The sequence below is a fragment of the Cervus elaphus genome, chromosome 14 (assembly GCF_910594005.1).
Source record: "Cervus elaphus chromosome 14, mCerEla1.1, whole genome shotgun sequence".
Classification (NCBI taxonomy): Eukaryota; Metazoa; Chordata; class Mammalia; order Artiodactyla; family Cervidae; genus Cervus; species Cervus elaphus.
Window position 1 is genome coordinate 28,951,266 of NC_057828.1, and position 12,375 is coordinate 28,963,640.

The 12,375-nt window shown below is 49.3% G+C and overlaps 1 protein-coding gene across 1 annotated transcript in view; it reads right to left on the reverse strand.

Moving 5' to 3' along the window:
- Window positions 1-12,375, reverse strand: part of CAPN8 (calpain 8) — a 70,172-nt gene that overhangs the window by 29,288 nt on the left and 28,509 nt on the right. Inside the window, exons 3-6 of the mRNA XM_043924368.1 lie at window positions 4,343-4,461; window positions 3,691-3,824; window positions 2,471-2,639; window positions 1,386-1,469 (exon numbers count right to left, since the gene is read on the reverse strand). Coding sequence (XP_043780303.1) covers window positions 1,386-1,469; window positions 2,471-2,639; window positions 3,691-3,824; window positions 4,343-4,461 — 506 coding nt within the window. The remainder of the gene's footprint in view (window positions 1-1,385; window positions 1,470-2,470; window positions 2,640-3,690; window positions 3,825-4,342; window positions 4,462-12,375) is intronic.

Sequence of the window (12,375 nt, forward strand, 5' to 3'; positions counted from 1 at the left end):
CTGACTCAGTTCTTAATATATGAGACCTATTGATAATACATGCCCTCCAACAAATACTAAGAGCAGAGCAATTAGCATTTCATGAGCTGGTGCTATGACCTGGGTGCCAAGCTGGGCCTTTCAGATGCATGATCACCACATTTAAACTTCACAACCATCCTATAAGCTGGGTGCTGTTATTATCTTCATTTTAATCTCCCTCAAAACTCTGAGACACACAGAGAGTGGATATATGTACATGGATAACTGATTCACTTTGCCGCACACCTGAAACTAACACAGCATTGTAAATAAAATATACTCCAATAAAAATTAAAAAAAAAAAAAAAAAACCTCTGAGACCTAGACAGAGGGGTTAAATTATCCAAGATTACCTATTTAGTAAGTAATAGGTGGAGGACAGGCACCCAGGCAGCCTGTCTGAAAGCCCATACATTCATCCACCTTCCCCTACTCTCTATGGAACCCCTTTGTGTATTTGCTCACATACACAAACACGATGAACTGTTCAGTCTTCAGTATCCGACCTTCCTTTGTATCCTTCGTCATGCCCTCAACCCAGTGTCTACACATACATGCTGAATTCACATTTGGGAATTGACTTCATTAAGGAGTGTATTTGTGAAACACAACACAAATACACACAGTGAACATTAATGCCTTTTTAATAAATAACAAAAACTAAGACACCATTGCATTTCCCTTTTTGCCTTAGCCCTCAGGAAACCCAAAGCAAAATTAATTTCTCCACTGGAACACTGTCTTTAGCCTGGACTGTCTTCTGTATTTTGCCTTTGTTGTATGGTTTTATTGAGTCTGTGCTTTTCATTGCAAACCACTGCACATCCTTTTTGGAAGTAGGCAGACTATAGTAAATAAAAATAATGAAAAGCTTAGCCATGCTTTCTCCTTGGGTTGGAGAGTAAGGAATATCTGCGTTCCTCTCACTATCACACCCCACCTTGAAAGCTGGGGCAGGTATTACTGCCTTTTTTGCCTTGAGGATCCTATGGGTTTCCAGTGCTTTACCTGTACAAACATACTTCTTAGAAAGAGTATGGATCTAACTGACAGTTTCTACAACTTTCCTCCAAAACTTTCTGTCCCATCCTGGCCACATCTCAGAGGAGAGCCTACATTTAGTTAGAGCCCATAAAGCTGTGGCTCAGAGAGGTTACGTAAGCCATCTCCGAGTAGGTAAGAGGAAGAAGGGGCCTTGTAATGAGCAGGAGGGTGTCACGGGGTCTGTGCAACCAGAGAGGCTGCACCCCAGCAGGGCCGGGAAGCACTAGATGGTGATCCCCTCTCTTTCTCTCTAGGATGCCAGGGATTTACGGTTATACCATCATGCATTACCCTACCCTTCCATCCCTGCCCAACTTTACCTCTTCGACTCCAGTGACAGAGTATGCGTGACCCTTAACCAGCTTCTGGCTGGTGATGGCTTCCGTTTCGGCCGCACTGGAGACCTGAGTTGAGAATAAAGAAGTCCACTCAGAGTGGCTGACCCTGACCTTCTTGGGGCCAGTCCTACAAGGCTTTCTAAGCACATGCTACACAGCCAGGGGGGTCCCAGTGCAGGGCTGGGAACATATGCAGGCAGAGCAATTAACCCCAGGTAAACAGAGCTCTCTCCATCCACGCCTCTTTGATCAGGCCTGCCTGCCAGTCCTGGAAAATGACTCACCAGCCTTTAAAATGACATAGAAAGCTGGGAAGTCATTTATTCCCCATGAGGGATACCACGACTGCCTGCAAAAGACTAACCATAACAACCCCTCTGGACTGGTCCCCGTTCACCAGTGGGGGTCCCCAGAGTCCCTCCTCAATAGTCCCGCACCTTCCCCAGGGTCCACATCACTTCTCTACCAAAAAAAACACACATATCCTGCTGGGGTTTTTATAGAGAGGAGAAAGGGAGATTGTTCCTGCCTGGTCATTCATCTGTGTGAGACCACGGTATGGAGAGAAAGAGCAGGTGGAGGGACTGGTGGCCCCCAGGCTCTGGTCTCCAGGCTACCTTGGAGCTGCATACCGCCAACCCCCAGACAGGGCATCACCCCTGGGTCAAAACCTCTTCCTGTGTCTTCAGTGAGCTCCAAGCCCCCATCATATATTGTTGATCACTGTGTTTCCAAAATCCCAAGATTACTTAGCCAAACGGGGGTGGCAAAGGCAGGGCCCAGGATCGAGGGATCAAGGCTGCATTCTTAGGGCAATTCCTGCAGAACTAAAGGGGCTTGACACTTAGGGCTCCTAACATTTCTGAGTTTATGAGCCCAAACTCTGGTTCCTATCCATTAATTAGGTCTTGCCATCAGCTCCCACATGCTAGGGACCAATACATCATGGGACTTACTCCATAAGCCCCAGACTCTGGCCCAAAGCCTTCCCAGCCTCGAGCCCCCAACCTGGTCCCTTCCCTACCACATGCAGGGAGGAGAAGCAAAGAGAAGCCATCCCAGCTCACGTCAATGGAGCAGGCCAGCAGAGACCCCGAGCGGAGGGCCTTCCGGATGATCTGGAACAGATTGGCCGGTGGCTTCTTCAGGTTATAAAACTCAGAGATGCCACCTGTGAAATCCTCAAACCCCTCCACCGTGGACCCTCCAGTGAGAGCCTCATAAGAACCGTTGAGCCTGTTGGACAAGAAAGAACACAGGTATCATCCACAGCCGTTAGCAAGGGGAGCACGTGGGATGGGGCAGGGGCGCTGTGAGGACGTGGTGCGCCCTGGAGGGCTCGGGGGGCCTTAGTCAGTTCTGTCTGCGGGCCAGGGATTTAGGCACAGTTTCAGAAGGCCAGTTCAGCACTCTGCCAGGAACGAATCTCAGAACACCTCGCACGAAGCCAAGCGCTCTTTCAAAAAGCAAAGTGCAGGACTTCCCTGGTGGGGTCCAGTGGTTGAATCTGCCTGCCAATGCAGGGGACACGGGTTTACAGGACACTACTGAAGCCTGTATGCCTACAGCCCATGCTCCACAGCAAGAGAAGCCACCCTAATGAGAAGCCCAAGCATTGCAGATAGATGGCCTTCACTCGCTGCAACTAGAGAAAAGGTCGAGCACAGCAACGAAGACCCAGCACGGCCAAAAACTAATACATAAAAATAAAAAGCAATGTGTAATCACTCCAGAGCTGACCTTGACATCTTGGGCTTTGGGGGAGCTGAGGGCATGGCTAAGGATGAAGGGGACCCTCCCTCAAGGCTGAGAGGCCTCCTTTGGGGCTTGCTTTGGGAATAGGGCTGGGAAGGAACAGGGGTTGCAGAAAAAGGGGACCAATCAATAAAATGAATTAAAAGAACCCCAAAGAAGACTTTGAACATTGAATGCCAGTGAGAAGAAGAATGACTCCCAACCAAAGGGTAGAGACTTTGGTGAGTCTGATATCTAAGCATATTTGCTTTATTCTTCTTCTTCATCACTCTTTAAAAAACTCACATTGACCGAAGAACTGACCCGGAGGCTTTAAGAGGACAAAACCAACATCCCAATTCACACATTCATGTGGGACAGAGCTGAGCTTTGAACTCCTAGCCCAAATTTTTGTTTCTCTGTTATTGGGGATACTGTACACGGTGGGGTCTGGATGCTGGGAAAGACTTGGTCAGGGTACCCAGAGTCAGGGGGGAGGGAGCAAGCTCCCCCAGTTCTGTGCGGTCTCCCAGCTCCTACCTGCCCCACTTACTTGGCATAGGCCTTCTCCAGCAACGCGCTCCAGAATTCACTGCCTTCTTCGGAATGCAGGAAGAGCAGCTTTCCATCCTTGGTGGGGAGCCTGTCGTCCACGACCACCTCCACCCACTCTCCATATTGCCAGAACTGGGGGAGGGAAATACAGCATCCGCTTACAGGGATGAGCCGACAGGCAGAGTCGGCGTCCTCAGGGGACCTCGGAAGGAGCCTCTGAGCTGGTCAATGCTCCAGCCTTTAATGAACTGGATCTGTCATTTAAGAGCAGGATCTGTCTTACTTGACCATGTCCACAGGAGATGCCAGTGAAACCGGGAAACAAGTTCAGAGGCTGAATTTGTGACTGAGGGGAACTGTACCATGCTGTGGCAGCAGTGGGTGACTCGAGCCCACATCTCCCGACCCTCACTCACTCCAAGTGCTTTCCTCAAGGCCACGTGGCCTGGAGGAGACGGGAGGGGACAGGCGTGTGGGTGATTGGATGAACGCGTCAAAGCAAGCGTTCTCAAACTCAAGCACGCATCAGAAGGCCCTGGAGGGACTGTTAGAACCTAGGCTACTGGGCCCCAAACCCAGACCTCCGATTCTTGGCGTGGGTCCCCACACTATGGAAAGTAGGGTCAAGGGCCGGGAGCTAGGCGGGATACCTGAAAATGAAATATTCCCGCGTAGTTCTCCTGGAAGCTCTGATCCCTGGGGACCACACGATGCAGCAGCTCTCGGTTCAAGGTGAGGGAGGCAATGGCTGCCAGAAGCCAGCAGTCACCTGCACCGGGTCAAGAGGGACACACACCGGTCAGGCCAGGCCTGCAGGCTCTGCTTTGTCTGATTCACTGGCCCATACAGTCTGGTCAGAGAGTCGGACTCTCTTCCTCAGTGTGTGAAGGTCCCGCAGCCTCCTTGGAAGTTCTTAGCTCTTCCCTCACCACCTCCCACACACACACACACGCTGACCATTCCGCGTGTCCGAAGCATTCAAGAGTGAACTAGAAAACAGAAAAGCAGCAGCAAAAATCAGCCTCTTTGATTCCTTAATAGCAACGTTAAGAAAACATCTGGGGGACTTCCCTGGTGGTCCGGTGGTTAAGAATCTGCCTTGCAATGCAGGGGATGCGAGTTTGATCCCTGGTCAGGGAACTAAGACCCCAAATGCGTCGGAGCAACGCGGCCCACGCGCCACCACCACTAAGCTCACGTGCCACAAGTAGAGAGTCCATGCACTGCCACGAAAAATCCATGCGATGCAATGAAAATCCCGCATGATCCCATACGCTGCAACCAAGACCCCATATAGCCAAATAAACAAATATTAAAAAGAGAAGACATTTGGTTGGGGGAGACACTGAAGTGATGTGGTGAGCGCAGGGGTGTGTGTGTATGTGTGCATGTTCCTTGCTCCTTGGCATTGAGTTAACAGAGTTGCCTCTTCATGTCTGTTGGAGGACTGCCCTTTTACGTTTCAGAGCTCACCATGACAGGCTTGATCTCGCATTGCTTATAACACTCCTGAGATAATAATTAGCATGAAATTATCATAATTTTATGCACAACAAATAAAAATTAAGAGAGGTTAAAAATGATTGGGCTCAGCGCTGGTCACTTTGGAGATCCAAGTAAATGCAAAAGAAAACAGAAAAATGCTTTCTGTACAAGTCGGGACCCCCCCACCAGGCCCAAGCCCCTGAGCGCTGCCTCCATGGAAGGCATCTTAATCCCCCATGGTGTTGACTCCAGAGGTGAAGCACCAGCCCCAGACACCCCTTACTGACTTTAGCATCCTGTGGTGGATCTAGCATCCTGGAATTGATGTAAACTTGTGTCACATCCATCTACCTGCTTATTCTACACCAGTCTCTGAGATCTCAATGTCCCACATGTGCTGCTTGTTGCATGAAGGAGTAGCCCATCCTACCAGTCCAGCAGCTGCCTCCTCCCAGTTTCAGTCCAGAGTCCCACTTCTAGGAGTCTAGGGTTTAGTGAAAGGTTTGTCCCATTCCGATCCCACTGAAATGGCTTCAGAACCCAGCCTGTGTGTTACCTTGTCCACAGAAACAAAATCTGAATGTCTTCAGGCTATCTTCAGAGGAAGTCCCTTCAACCTTTCAGAGTCCCTCTGAGGACCTTGTCCAACTCTCCATTTTCTTTCAATGCTGTGGCCCAGGTTGCATACATAGTCCAAGATGAACACACCAAGGTTCTCTCAGATGCAGGCTACCTGAGCAGGCAGTAAGTGAATAGTGGTCCAGAAGCCCACCTCCGAGCACCCGTCACCTGCTCAGAACAGCTCCATCACCAGGTCATCCTAGAAAGCCCTTTGGTCTATCTGCCCCCATCTCTCAACAGAGAGGTTCCTGATTTGGTCCCATAGTAATTCCTCTCCCTCTCCCTTTACCCAACCAGGCTCATGCATTTTCTCTCTCTCCCTCTCTCACACACAGTTACTTTTTGAAGAGCTTTTCTGACCCAGAAGACAGCCTACTCCTTGCCTCCCACTCTCACTGACAAATGCCCTCCTCCCTAAGGCAGTAGCTGGAGGAGATAAAAATTGGTACAGCAGGCATGGGACTGCGGCTTCTCATTAAAGAAGACTCGAGGGGGCCAGTACCTCGTTCAAAGACAACTTCCAAAGAGCAGATAAAATAACATATTCCCTTCTCTCACTCCGGCCTTCTTCCTGTTAACACATGTGACTATCTCATTCCTCTGCTCAGAAATCTTCGATGTCCTCCACTGCTCAAGAACAAGATAAAAACTAACGGAGCACCAAGACCCTTGACAACATGCGTCCTTCCTGCTTCCCCTGTCTGCCTCCCACTGTCCTCCCACCGTGAGTCCAGTCTCCAGATGCACTCGGATCTGCACACACCATGCCCTGGTCTTTCCCAGCACACGTTTTCACTCATCCATCCCCTGGGCTTGCAGACTCCTTGCTGTAACACCATCCCCTTTCTCCTCCTCCTTGAAGCCTCCCCTGATGCTTCTCATCCTCCAGGCACAGGTTACCTCTTTTTCTTTGTGTTTCCCAAAGACCTCATGTATATGAAGTTGACCAAAAAGTTCATTCAGATTTTTCTGTATGCTGTTAAGGAAAAACCTGAACAAACTCTTTGGCCAATCCAGTACTTCTCGGTACACAAGCTCTTCCCTGTCCAATTCCTGACCCACCTCGATGCCCCATGTGCTCCATCCCGAGCCCCCAGCACCTTTCTGGGCCACCTGAACGAGACTGTCTTCCCCACCCCCTCCCCCACCCAGTCCTCTGCAATCCCTTCCTGCAGAACAGGCACATGGATTCCTTCATCTTGGCATCCCCAGCAGGGAGCCAACACATAGCAGGGACTCAATGAATGTTTAATGAATAAAAATAAATGTTTGCAGAGAAAGACAAGTATCATATGATTTAACTTATATGCGAAATCGAAAATATGATACACATGAGCTTATATACAAAGCAGAAACAGACTCATAGACATGGTAAATAAACTAATGGTTACCAAAGGGGGGTGGGGAAGGATAAATTAGACTTTGGGGATTAGCAGATACAAACTACAAAATAAAACAGATAAACAAAAAGGTCCCACCATAGCATAGGGAGCTATATTCAATATCTTGTAATAAACCATAGTAGAAAAGAATATGAGAAAGAATTTATATATGTATAACCAAATAACTTTGCTATATACAAAAGTTGTAAATCAACTATAACTTAAAAAATTTTAAAGACTTTTTAAAAATTTGTAAAATGTGAAGGAAGTGCTAGTGGTAAAGAACCCACCTGCCAATGCAGGAGACATAAGAGACGCAGATTCAGTCCCTGGGTAGGGGAAGAGCCCCTGGAGAAGGAAATGGCAACCCACTCCAGTATTCTTGCCTGGAGAATCCCAGGGACAGAGGAGTCCACAGGATCACAAAGAGTCAGACATGACTGAAGCGACCTAGCACGCACACACGTGACCAAATGAATCGATGATTCACATTTTTGTTCTTGTGCTAATTCCCAACAGCACCTCACATGTTTGCACCTGAACATCCCTGGTGTGTGGAGAGGTGGAGCCCAAGGAGGACATGCCCTGAACGTGACAAGAGTCAGCTCCGCCAGTATCGGGGCCTCAGGCTCTAGAGCCCGAGGGCAGAGGGAGACAAGGGCAGACCACCGCAGGGGTGCAGGCCTCTGGGAGTGGGCAGTGACGGGTCCTCAGCCCTCCCTAAGGCAGAAGGCCTCTCACAGAGATCCGAGCACACCTCCCTTCACGAGTTGCCGCCTTGGTTCTCTTCTGATACCAATGCTCTTGCTGCCAGACAGGCTGCTTCCAACAGCCCACCTAGAGTATTCCTTAGACGTTACAATTCACCGCAAGGACACAAAGTGTCCCTCCACTGCTGACATCAAAGGGGCTGCCCAGCTGGAGGGGAGTTTAATTTGTTCTTAATTTGCCTCATTCCTGACATTTCCCCGGGATCTGCCTGGCTCTCGCAGCCAGCACAGAGCTGCGAGGAGATGCAGTGGGTCCCCGGGCTCTGGGATGCCTGCCAGGGGCTCCGTAAGGTGTCGATGCACAGTAATCACAGAGATGCTTTCTCTAAGGCACAGATCCAAATGAGCGTGTTCCTCTTCCGAGAACCCTCTTGGGAGGATGGACGTTTATGCTGTCACTCAGAACATTTCAGAGACGTGTTTGGGGATCTGCCCGGACACCTGCACATAGACATTGAATTCTCCTCCGTGGACACACAGCTTGATCTTTGAGCACAATGTTAACATCCAAAAGCAACCGAGTGGCTTTTGGATCTAAGTTTAGTGGTGAATAAGATGGACAGAAAAAACTGGGAAAGAATCTTGATGGTCAAGGCCCTCCTCCCCAACCACCCTCCAACAAGGGCAGGTCCCAGTTTTAGAGTCGCCGACCAGAGCTAGAGAATGGCTCCTGCGTCCCTGTCCTCGTGGGAAGTCTGGGACCATCCGACCTTTGTTCTTTCCACTCCTTCTTCAGGTTAGATACTGAATGGGTTTAATATTTATTAAAACAATAAGATGACTTATTTTCTACTCCACTCAAACTTCCCACTCATTGCATGAGCAGGCTTCAGGGTTCTAGTAAACAGCAGGGAGATCCCACTCATTATTTGCCCTGCTTTGTGAAAAACATGTTTTAAGCCACTCAGGAAATAATAATCCTGAGTCAGGCTTTGTTAAAAACAAACACATGAAAAACTCCAAATTCAAAAATTCCATTTACATGTTACCATCAAAGCCTGATGATCTAAACACGCAGTGTTAGAATAAGCCCTAGGTATCAAGAACTGGGGCTATAACCCAAGAGAATTTTTCAAGCATCAAGGGAAGAAGTGGAGATGCTTCTGGGCTACCGGGAGGAGAGAGGAAGAGAAAAAGAGAGAGAAAAGGTCAGACATTGGAACCCCTGTCTTCATTCCTCTTCCACCGGGAGGTTGACCAATGGCCGGAGCAGCAACTATAGCAAAACCACAAAGAGTTTTAAAGAGGAAGCCAGAGCAGAGAGGATTCATGCCCTGCTTCCCGTGGAGGACTCGGGGAGCAAAATAAAAATGGCACCACGGAGAGCTCGGGCGGAGAGAAGATGCGAGATGGTGGTAAAGAGCGCCCTCTAGGGACTGCCTGGTGGTCCAGCAGCTGAGACTCCACGCGCCCAGTGCAGGGGGCCAGGGTTTGACTCCTGGTCAGGGAACCAGATCCCACATGTCACAACCAAGAGTTTGCATGTCGCAACTAATAGCTGGTGCAGCCAAATAAACAAAAATAATAATATGCATTTAAAAAAAAGAGCACCCTCAAGTCTTCCTCTGCCATCAGGGCTAAAAGCAGGGAAGAGAAGGCAGGTCAATCCCACCACAGAGGCCATGGGTGACCGCCTGGCTCAGGGCCATGGAGGAGGCAAGCCTGGGTCAGCCAGGGAAGAAGGTCCACTGGGCCCCAGCAGCACAGACCACACACCATACATCATTCCCAGTTCCACAAGACCAGCAGGACACAGGGGCCAGTCACCCTCCTCAAATAGCCTGGAGGACATTTGGGCTTTCCTTCCATGCAGCACCGTCCTGGGGAGGCTGGAGAGGGGCCAGCCCTGAAGAAGTTAAAAAAAAAAAAATCACCCGAATAGAGAGACTGAAGGAGGAACATTTACCCAAAAGGGACAAGAACCCGAAACAGGCCGAGGCAGAAATACCTTTTATTGGCCGGTGACCGGTTCCCTCCCACTCACGGTCAGTGGAAATTGGGGCTCCCCAGTAAGCTGAGAGAAGCGAGGAGGATACAGAACGTGTGATGACTGCACATCTGAATGTAACGCAGAGACTCTGACGTGCTCCTGTGTGCTCGTTTCCTAAAAACCCATCCTCACTGTTTTGAAGGCAGGAGGAGAAGGGGACAGAGGATGAGAGGATTGGATGGCATCACCGACTCAATGGACATGGGTTTGGGTGGACTCCGGGAGTTGGTGATGGACAGGGAGGCCTGGCATGCTGCGGTTCATGGGGTCGCAAAGGGTCGGACACGACTGAGTGACTGAACTGAACTGAACTGTTTTTAAACTGAGGCCTCCTGCGTCCGCTTCTCGCTGTAAGACGGCTGCAGCGGTTCACACTCGCGCTGCTGTTTTCACTCTGCCCATCAGCACCAAGCAATCGCTGATGCCTCTCTCCTCCCCTCCCTCCCACGGGTGGACAGGCCTTTTCCAGCCCTCTGCCTTCAACTCCTGCCTTCTTGGATGAACTGAAACCCATACACACATGCTTGTGGCCATTCTTGCTTTGTTGACAATTCCCAGCTCTCTGGCTAGACCAAAAGCTGACTGGAGGCAGGCAGTGGGCTCATGTCTTCATAGACCTCAGCAGAAAGTGCTGCAGTGAATGAAATCATTCCAGTAGGAAACTGGCCCACCTGATCTGAAAACTCATACCTTAATTACGAGCAAGAAAGTCTCATAACTTAGCCCATTTTGCAGTTGACATCTTGAACCGGGAGAAATAATACAGCATACATTCACGCTGCAGAAGACTAGAATCAGACAGAATTTAGAGCTACTATCCTAGTTAATAGGGGCTTCCCTGGCAGCTCAGCTGGAAAAGAATCTGCCCTCAATGCAGGAGAGTGACCCCAGTTCAATTCCTGGGTCAGGAAGACCCCCTGCAGAAGGGATAGGTTACCCAATCCAGTATACCTGCGCTTCCCTGGTGGCTCAGATGGTAAAGAATCCACCTGCAATGCAGGAGACTTGGGTTCAATCCCTGGGTTGGGAAGATCCCCCAGAAGAGAACATGGCAACCCACTCCAGTATTCTTGCCTGGAGAATCCCCATGAACAGAGAAGCCTGATGGGCTACAGCGCATGGGATTGCAAAGAGTTGGACATGACTGAGCGACTAAACAGCACAGCATCCTAGTTAATAAAGCTCCTATAAGTTTGGGATTAACAGATATACACTATCATGCATAAAATAAACAACAAGGACATAATGGAAGCACAGAGAACTATATTCAACATCATAATGGAACCTAACCACCTAATGGAAAAGAATCCTAAAAAAGATATATATATATATTATTTATGATTCTTCAAACTGAATCACTTTGTTGTACAACTGAAACTAACACAACATTACAAATCAACTTACTTTAATTTTTTTTAAAAAAGAGAAACATTAAAAATAAAAAATCTCTCATAACATAGTATATCCAACCAGAAAAGGTTTCTCTAGCCAAGCACCGCTGACACTTGGCTGGCTGGCTCTGTGTTGCCAGCCATCCTGAGGTCTGTAGATGTTCAACAGCACCCCTGGGCTCAACCACCAGGTGCCAGGACCACCTGCCTCCCAGCATGACAACCAAAAATGTCTCCAGACACTGACAACATGCCCTGGGATAGGGGATGGATGATCATCTCCCACCCCCATTGAGACCTCATGAGCCAGAACATCCACAGCAAAATCAGGGGGTGAGGGAAGTCTGCAATGCAGAAGGTTGGACAAAATGGCTTTGCATATGTCTCCAGTTCTCAACAGTGGCTCAGTGTGAATATGTCACTGACGAGGATGATAACGATGTTTCCTTAGTCCATTACTCCTAGAGTCTTCTGGAAGCCACTTTCTTCTTCCCCCTTCCTTCTTTCACGCCTATCTTTGCTAAAGAAACTTGTAACGCCCAAAGGAAAGCTCTGACTTGCTCCTTAAGGTCAGCACCCAAGCCAGAGTAGGGTGTCATCTTAGCCCGCTTCCAGCATTTGCTCATCTCAGGATCTCAGGCGTAGCATGATTGGACTTAGGCCCCTCTACCTGGATTTGGAAGAGTGACCATTTGACCTCTCGCAGACTTCCTGAGCTATATCATTCTACTATTCTTCTTTTCTGCAAATCATACAGACGCCAGCCTTCACCGTTGCAGGCCAAGGTAAAGCTAGACATTCCTGTTCTTGCATGACATCTGTGCCACTGTGTCCCCGCAGCCCCTCTCTGCAGCCTCGGTGGCCAGCTTCCATCCCAGATAACCCCTCTGCTCTCTCTCCAGGGTTGGCTCAGGAGCACAGATGCCTGTCAGCCCAGGAGAGTCTGGCTCCAGCTCTGCAAGGGTCTTTTGGCATCCTCAGGGCTCCTGTTTACTCTGAGATTACAGTCAACTGCTCCCTGCCCCCCCCTCCCAAGTCACATCA